The sequence below is a fragment of the Diabrotica virgifera genome, chromosome 3 (genome assembly GCF_917563875.1).
Source record: "Diabrotica virgifera virgifera chromosome 3, PGI_DIABVI_V3a".
NCBI lineage: Eukaryota > Metazoa > Arthropoda > Insecta > Coleoptera > Chrysomelidae > Diabrotica > Diabrotica virgifera.
The window spans coordinates 1-15,812 of record NC_065445.1 but is presented as its reverse complement, the minus strand read 5'-3'; the positions used below and the strand labels follow the sequence as shown (position 1 = coordinate 15,812).

The 15,812-nt window shown below is 33.6% G+C and overlaps 1 protein-coding gene across 2 annotated transcripts in view; it reads left to right on the top strand.

The window, feature by feature from the left end:
* Positions 1 to 11,568, top strand: part of LOC114332218 (ribosomal oxygenase 1) — an 84,361-nt gene extending 72,793 nt beyond the window's left edge. For both annotated transcript variants that reach the window (XM_028281978.2, XM_028281977.2), the window contains one exon: positions 11,150 to 11,568. In XM_028281978.2, coding sequence (XP_028137779.2) covers positions 11,150 to 11,474 — 325 coding nt within the window. In that variant the 3' untranslated portion in view covers positions 11,475 to 11,568. The remainder of the gene's footprint in view (positions 1 to 11,149) is intronic.
* Positions 11,569 to 15,812: the final 4,244 nt, after the last annotated feature.

Genomic DNA, 15,812 nt, shown 5'->3' with positions numbered 1-15,812 from the left:
AGAGTTATCTTATGTGAAATAAACAAAAACGAAGCTAAGTATTAGTCCATGTGGTGAGACCGCTCCCGTCTGAAAAAAATTTCTGATTTGGTTTCTTTGTGGATCCCTATTCAAAAATGTCCCCTTTAAACAAATCTGAAGAGTGCCGGGCGGAATTTTTGGGCAGAAATTGTTTAAACAATTTTTTAAACAAATACAAAAGATCACGTTTTTTTGCTCCGGAACATATTTTTGAGTGTTGTCGGTGATTCTGAACAAGAAAGGTATCTTGTAAATTTTCTCAAAAATTGATAGTTTTCGAGTTATAGACTTAAAAACTCATATTCAAATTAGGATTTTTGAGGTTGCCAGATACTTAGATTGAAGACTGAACATTCAGCTTCCAGATTCTGAAGAGTGACCGCGTCTAACTTTAATTTATACCGTTGTTTTTTAATTGTTAAATATGCGTGTTTATCCGATTTTTTTGCCGGTAATTAAGTTTATTTGTGAAGAAACTTTCTTTTTAAAAACTTTATTTTAAAAATACATTTGTAATATTTCCTACCGAACTACTAACAATAATCAAAACGTCTTCATTACAATTAATAGAACTGAGCCATTCGACTTCTGGTGGATGAAAGCTTATTGGTAAACAGGTGTGGGCTTATTTATGGCCTCATGTTTTGATGGACTGTGGTCGGTGGTTTCCTATGGAATTACTTAACGATGTTTATATGATTAGCTGGTAAACAGATGTGGGTTTATTTATGGCCTCGTGTTTTGATGGACTGTGGTCGGTGATTTCCTATGGGATTGCTTAACGATGTTTATATGATTCCTCCATCATTAATTTCAGAAAACAAGGGACTTTTTTCTGAACTATTTTCTGTTTTCTTTATTTTTCTTTTGTAACAGTTTTCTTTGAAATAGCTGAAATTTTTAAGAAATATTAAAGTAATAATTTTTAATATGATTATAATGATTAAGCTTGAGTTGGTCCAATTGTGATATGTAGGAGCTGCTTTCAATTTAGGAATTTCGATGTTTTCTGCTAAATTTTGAATATGTTTAATTTCGCTGCTATCTAATGTTTTTAATTTTAATATGGGTAAATTCGTCTTATTTTCTTTGAATTTAAATTTTGGTAAGTCGATTCTTCATGCATAGTTTCTTCTTTTTGGTATATTTGGTTATCAATTGTTATTTTACATTTTCCAATAGTGATGATTGATGGTATGTTTATCTTATATAAACCATTTTGGTCGCAATTTGTTTCTATTGTGGCTGAATTGGCTGGAATGATTATTAGTTGATCAGAATTAATGGATGTTATAGTTGTTTTCTTTAAGTGTATACTTGTACTTTTGCATTCGTTTCTTCCGTGTTGAATTAGGGTGGCTAGACAAGGTTGTGGATTTTCTTAAAGAGAATTCTTAAGGCAATAATAATGGTTTTCAATTTCTGGACATCTTTTAGCTGTTGTCCAATTTTCTGTGTTACTGAGAAGTAGGAAGGGTTGGTCAGGAATAATTGTAAGGTTGTTGAGAGGTATAGGGTAAATTTGGAAGTATTTGAAGGAATTACTGACGGTTGGAACATGAATTTTAAAAATAACCAAATTCTTATGAATTTGTACATGAGTAGAAAATAGATTATAGTAATTCATACAAATTTTTAATTTTGGAATATTTTGTGTGTTATATATTTTATTTAGGTTTGTAATTATTGATTCTAATTGAAATGGACTGATAATAGAGTTATGAAGAACATTTAATTTTGCTAATGATATTGCGGTTTCTATATTGCTAATAACAAGTTGTAAATCATGTAATTGATTTATTAAATTATCTGTTACAATATTTAATGAGAAAGCTCTTTCGACGTTTATTATTTCCTTCATTTCTTGTGTCATCATTGTTAATTGTTTACTAATGAGGTCTTGATTTTCTTTTACAATATTGAAATTTTTTGCGTATTATTTTGACATTTCGATTAAAAGAGTGTGATGTTTATATAAACTTGAATTTAATTGATTTTGATTCTCGTTAAGAATGGAAAGATAGTTATTATAGTAATTTTCATCGTCAGAATCTAATGTTCCAAAAAGCCATTTGGAAACTTTGCCTACTGCATTAATTAGAGCTGTTTTTATTCTATTTTTGGAGTAAGCCGCTAATTGATTTTTTATGGTTTGACTTAATTTTATAGCGTGATTTATTTTATTTAATATTAATGTAGCAAAACAATGAGTCACCGGCCGCAAGGCGTAAGCTGAGAAAAGTCTAGATCGAAGCACGCTATACGTGGAACCGGCGCGCGGTTGTTGGAAGGTCACACGATAGTCGGAGAGCTGGCTTAGCCCGGAATGATCGAGAATAACGACTAGGATATATAAGGCATAATTTTTGTGAATAGAGTTTAGTCTTAAGCTAAAGTTTGTAAAGTAAACTTGTATAAATAAATAATAAAGTCGTAAATAAAAACCCGAACGCTCGTTTTTGTTACAGTTGGTGTCGGTGTTCGGTAAACTTAGTGCGATATAAATAAGTGAATTACAGAGAGACTTTAAAAGACTTTTGAACTTTATTCGTCGGGAATAACCGGAGTGCGTTAATTGTTCGGTATTCGGAAAGACTTTTAAAATACATTTTGGAAAGTACGTGTGTGCCGACCAAGATGTTGCTACAAGAACTTACAGTAAAACAGCTCCGTGAACAGCTAGAAGAACGGGATCTTCACAGCAGTGGGCTCAAGATAGTCCTACAAGCACGACTCGAGGATGTCCTCACGAAGAACGGAGAAGACCCAAAGACGTTCCACTTCCAGTCAGCAGAACAAGCAATCTTATCGAAATTAAAAACTGTTTCTGAAACGATCGATGATACTTCTAAGATAAATAATGAAAAATTCGAAACCATTTCTTAAAAGATCGATGAAACTTCTATAAAGAACAACGAGAAACTTGAAGAAGTTAGTAGAAAAAGCGACGAGAAATTCGAGAACGTTGCTAAAAAATTTGACGAGACTTCTCAAGTAATTAAAGAAGTTTGTAGACAGAGCAACGAGAAATTTGAAAGTGTTTCTCAAGTAATTAAAGACGTTTGTAGACATAACGACGAGAAATTTGAAGAGGCTTCTAGAACATTCGATAAGATACAGAAAAGCGTAGACGACAGTAAAGAAATGTTAGAAGAGAAGATCAAACAACTAGAGACTATGGTAACCAATACGAAAGTCCTACCTTCAGTTAATGCAGTAGTTTTGGCCGTAGAAGAGAAGATCAAAGAATTAGAGAGCATGATAACCGATACAAAAGTGCAACCGTCAGTTCATGCAGTAGCTTTAGATCCTGTAGTGAAAGATGAACTACCGAGAGAAGAAATGTCGCATAATATGAGATTCAAATTACCACCATTTGATGGAAAGTCCTCTTGGTCCATATACCTTAAACAATTTGAAGCTATTGCAACCGCCAATCATTGGACCGAACAAGAAAAGGCTGTTTCCTTGACTGCTGCTTTACGAGGTAATGCTGCAGATATCTTAAGGTCATATTAACGAATTTTTCGGATTTTCAATCGCTTATAACTTAAAAACTATTAACTTTTGAGAAAAATGTCAAGAAACTTATTTTATTTAGAATGTCCCAAAGAATCTAGAAAATATATTTTTGGGATAAAAATAGGAGATTTTTGAAATGGAGCGCGCCGCACCGGCAAAAAAAAACATATTTAACAATTAAAAAATAACGGTATAAATTAAAGTTAGACGCGATCACTCTTCAGAATCTTGAAGCTGAATGTTCAGTCTTCAATCTAATTATCTGGCAACCTCAAAAATACTAATTTAAATACATATGAGTTTTTAAGCCTCGAAAATGCGTATTTTCGCATTTTTCAGATTTTAAATCGCCTATAACTCCAAAACTATCAATTTTTGAGAAAATTTACAAGATACCGTTCTTGTTTAGATTGACCCAAAAAATCTAAAAATATATGTTCCAGAGCAAAAGAACATGGGGTGGCGATTGGGCTATGCTGGTCTATTACGCAATCGAATTTAAAGCGGACTGTATGGAAATAATAACAAAAAAATTCTTACCTTATTTTAACTGGTAGGTCGAGAAGTCTTCAGTTATTAGTAAGGTGAAGGAAGGAGGGAGAAAGGGTTAATTTATTTTTTACTATAACTGAAACCGGCGTTTTTTGGCGACACTTGATAACTACAGGAAACGACTTAACAATTCAATTTGTTCTTACTTACTGACGACCACGACTAGTTAGTACTAACGAAAGGTAATTAAAGAGAAAACAAAAAATTTAGTACAATATCTGGGCAAGAAAATAGGCCAGGTACTTCGAATGAAATAAATTTAATGAGGCCAAAACATCCTGCCCCCCCGAGTTTATTTTTAAAATAAACGAAAAATCAACGAAAACTAATTTAATTTTAATATGCTAAGTCTGCACATGAACCCATCACCCTAAACTAAAATTTTAACTATCAAATAAAATAAAAAAATCCTCTCCAGTTTATTGACTGGGTAGAGGACACAGTTTAACGACTGGGCGCATGTAACTACCGTGCTTGGTTCGCACTTTTACGATTCGAACAATCCCATCTTTTCCAGGATACAAAGTCTCTATGACTGCCAGAGGCCACTGTAAAGGTGGGATAGTTTCATTTTTTATTATAACTACCATTCCCTCTTTGGGAGGGTTCGAGTTAGTGTTCCATTTTAAACGAGACTGCATAGAAGACAAATATTCTGAAAGCCATCTTTTCCAATAATGTTGAACAATGCAATCTAATAATTTATATCTTTTCAAAGTACTCATATTTTTATCAAGATCAATATCCATCGAGGGTAATGACACTAAAGGTTCTGTACATAAAAAATGCGATGGAGTCAGCGCGACTGGATTTTCAGGGTCGTTACTTTGAACACAAAGAGGACGCGAATTCAAAAGACACTCGATTTGTGTCAGAACAGTTAAAAATTCTTCGTAAGTAAGGATTTGATTCCCCACAACTCTATTTAAATGAAGTTTTACACTTTTTATATTGCTTTCCCAAATACCACCGAAGTGACTGCCATAAGGTACGTTCATTTTCCAAGAAATTTTGGTATTATTAAGTTCCTGTTGGAATGCATCTTTATAAGTTTTTGAAGTAGTTAATTGATATATTTCATCGAGGACTCTCTTGGCACCCACAAAATTTGTGCCATTATCTGAATATAAAACCTTACAATTTCCACGACGAGATAAAAATCTTTTGAAAGTGGCTAAGAAACAATCTGTAGAGAGCGAGGAGGCTAATTCAAGATGTATGGCTTTCGTACTTAGACAAACAAACAAACATACGTAAGCCTTTTGAGTTTTTACGCCACGATATTTTCCTATAGTAATGGAAAACGCACCAGTATAATCTACACCAGTGTGTAAAAAGGCTTTTGCCTGATTGACTCTTACGGCGGGTAAGTCAGCCATCATAGGATAGGTAGGTTTAGGATTAAGACGAAAACAACGATTACATCTCCAAATTCTATTTCTGATGGCCTGACGACTAGATAGTATCCAATAATTTGTTCTCAGAAGATTTTGCAACAAATACGCTCCAGCATGTAAATGCAATTTATGGAAATAATCTATTAACAAAATGGTTAAAGGATCGGCTTTGGGCAACAAAATCGGATGTTTTTGTTCAAAACTACATTGGGAGTTGGACAAACGTCCACCTACTCTAATTATTCCATTTTCAATAAATGGATTCAAACGACGTATGGAAGATTTTACAACGAGATTTTGAGAAAGGGCTTTATATTCTTCAGAAAAATGCTTTTGCTGGACAGCTCGAATTAATTCAATTTCTGCAATTTTTAAATCAAATAGAGATATCCGTTTATTTAAAGACAATTTTCTAAGAAATCTCAATACGTATACTGTGGAATTTAAAAGTTTCGACCAACTGGAAAAATATTCAATAAGAGTATACAGCGGAGAAATTACACGAGTGACATTACCAAAGAAGGTTTGTGATCTATATTCAGAATCACAAATCATAATTTCCTGTCCGTTGACAGACTGAATAGGCCAATATTCTGGCTCCAACAGTAACCAATTTGGACCAGTAAACCATGTGGAATGGTTGACTAACGAAGAAGGAAACAAACCTCGAGAGGCGCAATCAACAACATTTTCCTTTCCAGGAACAAAAAACCAATACTCTGACGGAACCATCTTATGAATTGTAACAACTCTATTTTGAACAAATATTTTGAGATTTTTCTCTGAGGACTTTATCCAATTTAATACAATCATGGAATCACTTAAGGCAAAAATTTTATCAATATTATGTCTAGGAGAATAAGTTTCAATAGCATGTGAAAGAAGCTTTGAGAGAAGAAGCGCTCCACAAAGCTCTAATCGAGGAAGAGTTATTTTAGACATTGGAGATACTTTAGATTGAGAGTACAGTAAAGTAACTTTAACTTGACCTGTACAATTAACAACCCTGGAATAAACAATGGCTGCGTATCCAGCAGCACTTGCGTCTGAAAATCCTACAAAAGACAACGACGAATTAGGTGTAACTGCTATATGGCGTGGAATTTGTATTTTGTATAGGACATGAAATTCATTTTGAAACTTTTCCCATGCTATTTCGATTTCTTTTGGTACGGTACTATCCCAATCTACCTTTAGAGTCCAAAGTTTCTTTATCCAAATTTTAAGCAAGAGGGTTATAGGAGATAGGAATCCCAAGGGATCAAACATACGAGCAACAAGTGAGAGCATGTTTCTTTTTGTACAACGGGTCGATGAGGGTATTTCTAACCCAAAACTAAAATTGTCACATTTTTCTTCCCATTGCAATCCTAACACTTTGGAGACTGACTTATCAAATTGTTTGGTTTTGACCAATTGAAGGGGTTCGGGGATTGTCGATAGTAGATCGTTCGAGTTCGACATCCATTTGGTTAATTTAAAACCACCTTTTTGAAACAAATTCACTAACTGAGTGTGTGTAACTATAGCTTCAGAAACATTTGGAAAACTGCTAATAAAATCGTCTACATACATATCTCTTAAAATTGGGATGATAGCATCAGGAAAACTTTTAGATTCGTCATTACATAATTGTTTTATTACCCTGAGACTAAGATATGGTGAGGCTTTTACTCCAAAAGTTAAAGTATTTAATTGGAAAATAGAAATAGGATCATTGGTATCAAATCTCCACAAAACTCTTTGAAACGAACAATGAGATTCAACCACTTTAACCTGCCTATACATTTGTTTCAAATCAGCGACAATTGCGATTGGAAAAAGACGAAAATTCAACAATATTGTGGTAGGATTATTTTGTAATTTTGGACCTTTATAAAGAATTTCATTTAATGACGGTCCTTTACTAGTTTTCATAGAGGCATCAAAGACTATTCTACAAGGAGTGGAAGGGCTATCTGATTTAAAAACACAATGATGGGGAATATAATACGACAACGAATCAATGGTTTGAATGGGAACTAAACTCATGTGCTTTTGGTCTAAATAGTCTTGAAAGATATCACAGTAAAGTTTTCTAAGTTCTGGGTTTGGTGCTAGGCGATTTTCTAAGGACAACAATCTATTTTTAGCAAGAACAAAAGAATCACCCAGTACATTAGGATCATTTTGGAACGGCAATGAAACTGTGTATCTACCATCTGCATCTCTACATACATTTTCTAAAAATAAATTTTCACAAATTTCATCTTCTGATGAACTATTAGTAACAGTGGGCAAATCCTCTAATTCATACATTCTTTCGACCAAGGAATCTAAATTCAACAAAGGGTTACAGACGAAAGACAAATATGTGTGGATTTTTTCAAAATTTGGTGCAGCTGAGCCCATGACTACATAACCTAAACTAGTCTCAATAGCTGATAGAGAATCTTCGCATGACACTCTATTACAACCAATGATATTTGAAAAGACAGATAAGCCTAAAATACCATCTATCTTGCCAGGAAAAAAGAAATTCGGGTCAGCTAATTTCAAGTGTTCTATACTGTTAATACAGTCTTTGTCAACTGGTTGATCTGGCAACTTATTAGAGATTGTGTCTATAAGCAACACTTCTATAGGATATTGTATTTTTTTATCAAAATGGGAAAAGATAACAATGTTGGTTTTACCTACTATCGGGGTGGTTGATCCTCCTATACCAGAAACTGTCAAATTTAATTTCGAATAACTTAGGCCTAATTTTCGGGAACAATCAAAAGTAAGAAAATTAGCAGAAGAACCACTATCTAACAAAAATCTAACCTTGTGAGCACTACCCCATTTATCAACAACTTTAACCATTATTGTCCCAAACAGACTAACAGAACTCGATTCTGATTCATTTGGGATATTTTTAGAATGGCGGACATGTAAACTAGAAGGATTATCAGAAGAACCAGAGGTAGGCTCAGTACTAGTGGAGGGAAATGGAACATTCTCATTAGGCCGAGTAGTATTTGGCTTATGCAACTTGGAATGGTGCCTAGCTTTGCACACAACACAAGAAAATTTTGACGGACAATTGGATACTCGATGCTTTGAAGAAAAACAATTTAAACATAAATTATTTTCCTTCACTAATTTAAATCTGGATTCAAATGGTAGCCCTAAAAAGTGCTTACAGTCTTTAATTAAATGTGGGCCTTTTTTACAAACAACACAATCTATGGAGGAATACGTATTCTGTTCTTGCAAATGAAACGAATTGTTCGGTTTTTGAAACGAAAAATTATTTTTGGAATTCCTTGATCTATCATTTTTAATAAGAGATTTACTACGTTGGCGTAAAAATTTCAATAAATCATCATAAGCGGGTAAATCATTATTATTTCTTATTAAATCAAATGAATCTATGGTATCTTGTGGTAATTTTAACATAGCTAAATAAGTTAAAATATGATCATCTAAATTATCGAGATTTAATCGTTTTAGTGCAGAAACATTAGTATCAAACTTTTCCAAAAATATTTCCAAATATGATGGATTATTAGATTGCAAACCGCGAAAATTAACAATTCGATCCATATAGAGATTAAACAAATATTTTTTATCATTATATCTTTCAACAAGCATATTCCAAATAATGTCATAATTATTAGGAATGGGTTCTATTGAGCTACAGCTTTTCAAGGCTTTCCCGGAAATACAACTCAACAAATACTGTAGCTTATCGGACTTGGGATATTCTATTTTGTTATGAACAAATTGTTTGAAATTTTCATAGAAAACAGGCCACAGAGATATATCTTCACCATCAAACTTAACTAATTCAAATTTGGGCATTTTAATAGTAGAATTATTAGTACTATTGGGATTATTACTCAAAACAGCAGGTTTATTTATTAATAATGAAGCTAAATATTCAATATTGGAGTAGAGATCATAAAATGCATCTAAATGCGTATGGTATGCAACGCCAGCATCTGGCTCCATCTCTTGTTTTAATATAACGATATCTTGAACAATTTCCTCATATTCTGATAGAGTTTTTTCGAAAGTACTATATCTAACTGCAAAGTTACGCATTTTTGAGGCATTTTCTGGATCTTTTTCTAAGGCCGACCCGGCATCGTAACATAATTGAGCCCTACGAAAGATAGTTTCACGTTTAGAGCATAATCGCTCCAATTTTAGTTCGTTTTGACTTTTAGGCATGTTTAATAATAAATATTGAAATTCTTTCAAAAAATTATCAATGATGAAGAAATAAAATGGAACAAAACCCAAAATATGTCAAGAATAGTAGTTAGGTGTATATATTTTTTCAACAATTACTAAAATTTTATTAAACTAAATCCAAACAAATTATTTTTAGGTTTGCAAAATATCCAAATCAAATATATTTACTTAATCAAAATCGATTTCACTAAGCGATGGGTTCAGAAGCAAAAACACGAATTCAATGTTCCAACTATAGTCGACCGAAGAACAAGGTTTTTCGATACACGACAAAAAAAGGGTACACTACGATTTAATTAGATTTTAACACGACAAATATACTATACCGATTACAATTATAATTTTAAATAAATTTATCCAATGCGAAAAATACGATAGATCAGATCTTGAACCGGCAAAGCAACAACGAAATTGATTCAAGACGATCCGGCTAGAAGGCCAAACTTATGGGGTGGCGATTGGGCTATGCTGGTCTATTACGCAATCGAATTTAAAGCGGACTGTATGGAAATAATAACAAAAAAATTCTTACCTTATTTTAACTGGTAGGTCGAGAAGTCTTCAGTTATTAGTAAGGTGAAGGAAGGAGGGAGAAAGGGTTAATTTATTTTTTACTATAACTGAAACCGGCGTTTTTTGGCGACACTTGATAACTACAGGAAACGACTTAACAATTCAATTTGTTCTTACTTACTGACGACCACGACTAGTTAGTACTAACGAAAGGTAATTAAAGAGAAAACAAAAAATTTAGTACAATATCTGGGCAAGAAAATAGGCCAGGTACTTCGAATGAAATAAATTTAATGAGGCCAAAACAGAACATGATCTTTTGTATTTGTTTAAAAAATTTTTTTAAACAATTTCTGCCCAAAAATTCCGCCCGGCACCCTTCAGATTTGTTTAAAGGGGACATTTTTGAATAGGAATCCACAAAGAAACCGAATCAGAAATTTTTTTCAGACGGGAGCGGTCTTACCACATGGACTATATCCATTTTGAGAAAAGTTTAAAAAATATTTTATTTTTTTTTTCGATTAGAAGCATATAATTGCATATTTGATCTTAGTTTTTAATTCCAAACGACTTTTCATAATAAGAATTTTCGATATCCAGATAAATAAAGGTACTTTACCCTTGAACGAAATTCATATTTTTTGACATAACTCGTATAATATTGATAAAATTTGATATCTAACAATTGAATCTTAGGTTTTAGAGCATGCAGAACTTTTTATGGAGAATAAATTTTTTTCGTAAAATTAATAATAAAAAAAAAATCCCATATGTTTCCAACTTAAGTAGACACGCTGTATAATAATAGACAATTTAAACTACCTATTGACAAATCCTTCCTTTAATTTTTTTGAGGTTTTCGTAAAATTTTGTGTTGTTTGATCGGGCTATTATTAATTCCGATATCTTAATTTTAGGGCCGAAATTGATATGGATACGGAAGTACGACTACTTCGATATTTTTGTTTACGCCTTGTAACAGATGAAAAATGTTCAAAATTGTACTATAATACAGAAAACGCAAAAATATATCATGGCGAAGAAGAACAGGTTTTAGAAATAGATTCCGACTTAATCCCAACGATAGAAATGTTGCAAAGTACATATCCAAAATTTACAAACGTTCAAAGATTAGTCGAGAATAATAATTCCAATATGGCAACAATACAATTGGTCTCTGACTTATGGGAACATGGATTACTAATAACTAATAATTCACTCACTACTGGAACTGACGACTAATTATATAAAAATGACGAATTTATATGTCTATAATGTATATGTTATATTAAAACGTTAAGTTTAAAATTGAATAAAGGAATTATATTTAAACAGATTATGTTATATGTATTCAAATAATAATTAATATGTTTCCATTTATATCAAATCAATAAACTAACAACTTTATCAGATGAACAACAAGGATTCAGATCCGGAAGATCCTACGTAGACGCCGTATTTGTACTAAGACAAATCACAGAAAATGCCATCGAGTACAATAAACCAGCATATCTGTTTTATAGACCTGACAAAGGCTTTCGATCGCAATCAAGTCGAAGACGTCTTACACTTACTGTATAGTATAGAAGAAATATACCAATCAATATTATACAAACCATCGAAAACATCTACTTCCATAATCGAATCCAGGCCAAGATAAATGAAAAACTAACACAGTTTATACCAGTACAAAGCGGAGTCAGACAAGGTGACTCGTTAAGCCCACTGCTTTTTAATATAATAATGGACGAAATAATAGAAGCAGTATGTAAAGTACGGTGGATCGATTATCGCAATATTTTTAAAAAAATGACACATTGATTTGGAATACCCACCAAAAGTTTCCTTTAGTAACGACAATAAAAAAGTTTTATTACAACTTTTTGATAAAATTACATCTTTTGCCCTCTACCGGCCTTTGAAAAACGGAAAAAAAATGTTGGAGTAATAATTACAAAATAAAAAAAATTGACAAATTGAATTGTAATACCCACCAAAATTTACCTTTAGTAACGACAAGAAGAAAGTATTATTACGACTTTTGGATAAAATTTCATGTTCTGTCCTCTACAGGCTTCTTAAAAACGAAAAAAAAAACAATTTATTGGCATTATTAACAGAAGCCCGGTCCTGGCGGCCCTGGTTTGTTTAGTATATTGGTTCCATCTTCGTGGTGCGGGGGTGCTGCGACTTTGGACTTTCAAGAAACAAACTGAGAAGAGCAAGAGATCAATGAAGAAATGGTTTTATGCAAAACTCCCCCGAAACTTTGAATGCCATATATTTTGAGGGAAGGAAAGAAAATATTGAAGGCAAGCCCCACAGAAGAACCGCACTCGAAGAGCACGTTTCATTAGTTCAAGAGCCAGGCTCCACATTTTTAGGTCACGCAGTACCCCTTACTGGACCGGCTCTAAGCATTTGTCAAAGTATTGTGAACTTTTTAGAGAGTTATAGGTATAATCTAGAAGAACTAGTGGTAGAAGGATATGACGGAACTGTGGTAAATACCGGAAGAAAAAACGGTATAATTTCTCAACTAGAGTTAAAGTTAGGCCGCCCTTTACAAATATTTATGTGTCAGCTTCACGCTAATAAATTGCCTTTACAGCATCTTTTCCAAAAGCTTGACGGTCAAACTCAAAGTCCAAGAGCTTTTGCAGGACCTGTAGGAAATCAAATAGTGCATTGCGAAAATATGCCGGTTGTAAACTGTGACTTTATTGACTGTGAGTTACCAGAAGTAGATTTAATTGACTTTAGTACCGATCAGAAATATTTGCTTCAAATAAATTTGTGTCGCAATTTCTACAGGGGAATGTTCTGTGGATTTATTAAACCAAAGCCCTGGACCTATAGAATCGCAACCTTCTGTCCTAAAGCTTTAGCACGAGGAAAAAAATGGGTAGTGACAATGAATATGATACGGAGACCAATCAAAACAAAAGGCGAAGGGGGAGAAAAATTGGAGAAAGACAAAATGGATCGAGTATTAGAAATGTTAGCAAAACTAACCACTGACATTCAGGAAATGAAAGAGGAACAGAAGCAGTATAGACAGGAGATTAAGGAACTAAGGGAAGAAAACGATCATATAAAAAAGGAAAATAAGGATCTGAAGCTAAAAAATGGACAAAATGGAGGAGAGGATGGATAAAATGGAAAAAGAAAAGAGAAGAAACAATGTAATCATACAAGGAATGGACATAAATACATACGATCAGAATATATTAAAGAAAATGATAGAGGATTTCTGCGCTAAAACACTGCAGGTGGAAATAAATATTAAGGGTGCAACAAAGTTAGGAAATAAAACATGTCTGGTGGAACTGAAGAACGCAACTGATAAAGAAAAGATAATGGTAAATAAAAACAAATTACAAAAGGTTGGCCAGGAAAAGATATACATTAATGAGGATATGAATAAAATAGAAAGGGAAATACAAGGAAGAATAAGAAAACGAGCAAAGAAAGAGAAAGAAGAAGGCAAGAATGTAAAAATTGGTTTCCAGGAACTGACAGTAAACGACGAAGTCTGGAAGTGGAACGCCAAGGTGAACCGCTTTGAGGTGCAGCAAAGTTCAAAAAACTAAAAACGGTATGTAACAGTAAAACAACCGAGGCAACGATTAAGGCAAATGAGAAAGATATACGAAAAATAATAAACTTTGGAATGTGAGAGGGACGTATGGTGCAGGCAATCTGAAAGAACTAGTAAGAGAAGACAAGAAATATAAATTGGACTTGCTTGCAGTACAAGAAACCAAACAATTAGGAACTGAAATAGTGGATGTAGAGGGCACAACCTTTTTTAAAAGTGGTGGAAAGGACAGAACCAGAGGAACAGGTTTCATACTACAGGAAAACTTGAAATCAAGGGTAATAGCTTTTAAGCATATATCTGACAGACTGTGTTCTTTAAGAATGAAAGGGGAAAGAAGAAATATAAGCATTATAAATGTGCATGCTCCCATAGAGGATGCGGATGAAGATGAGAAAGACATGTTCTATGAGCAACTAGAGGAGGAATGCGAAAAAATACCGAAATACGATATGAAAATAATAATGGGCGATTTCAACTCAAAGATTGGAAAAGAAAATATATATGAGAACATAGTAGGGAAACATAACAAACATGATATAACAAATAATGACGGGCACCGAGCAGTATGTTTTGCAATGGAGAGAAATATGGTAATAAGAAGTACACAACTCCGCCGGAAGGAAATCCACAAAGGGACATGGAAGTCGCCCGACGGAAAAACAATTAACCAAATAGATCATGTAGTAATAGAAAAAATGGACATGAATTTTATATCAAAAATAAAAAGCATGAGAGGAGCAGAATGCAATTCAGACAACTACCTAGTAAGCGTGACATGCATAAGAAACTGGGGTTCGACCGGGAAGGGAAAAAGGAAAAGAACGGAAGGTAAGAGAAAATACAATTCGACCCTATTGAAAAGTGAAGAAGTAAAAGATAAATATAAAGAAAAAATAGAAATAGAACTGGCAACATGCGCACAAGAAATGGAAATCGAAGAAAGATGGGAGAAAGTATAAACATCAGTAATGAAGGCAAATGAGGCAGTTCTAAACAGTACAGTGAGAAAAGGAAAAGTAAATGACTGGTATGATGAAGAATGTGAAAAAGCAGCTGAAGCAGTTAGGAGAGCTAGACAAATAATGCTATTAAAAGAAAACGAGAATAACAGAAATGTGTATAGGGACGCAAGAAGGGAAATGAAAAGACAATGTAGGAGAAAGAAAAGAATATCCAAAGAAGATAAGCTAAAGGAAATCGAAGAAAAATTTCAAACTAAAGAAATAATGTCATTTTACCAAGAGGTTAAAAGAATGGACAAAGGATATCAGAGCCGAAGCATCTATATTAAGAATGAAGAAGGATTGCTAATAAGTGAAACAGCGCAGGTGCTAGAAAGATGGAAAAATTATTTCGAAGAGCTATTAAATAATGTTGAAGAGGACGAGATGGACATAACACAGAACATGGAAGAAAACGATACGATAGTGGCGACACCAACAAAACAAGAGGTAGTGAATATAATCAGCCAACTTAAAAACAACAAAAGTCCAGGAGCGACAGAAATAACAGCTGAAATGTTAAAGGCAGGAGGAGAACAACTGTACGAGCAACTATATTGGCTGGTGAAAAAGATATGGGAAGAGGAAAAAATGCCAAATGACTGGATGCTGGCTAGAATCTGTCCCATACATAAAAAAGGAGATAAACAAACATGTGAAAATTATAGGGGAATAGCACTCCTAGAGACAGGGTATAGGATAATAGCACAATGCATACGTGGAAGACTGAACGAATACATGGAGGATACTGTGGGAGAGTACCAGGCAGGCTTTCGATCCAACCGTTCGGTAACAGACCAGATTTTCACGCTAAAAGAATTACAAGCAAATTGCTATGAGTACAAAACGACCCTGTATGCGCTGTTCATAGATTTCAAACAGGCATATGATCGTATAAATAGAAAAGAAATGTACCGTGCTCTGAAACAACTGCAAATCCCCAAAAAATTGATTAGCTTGATTGAAATGCCGTTG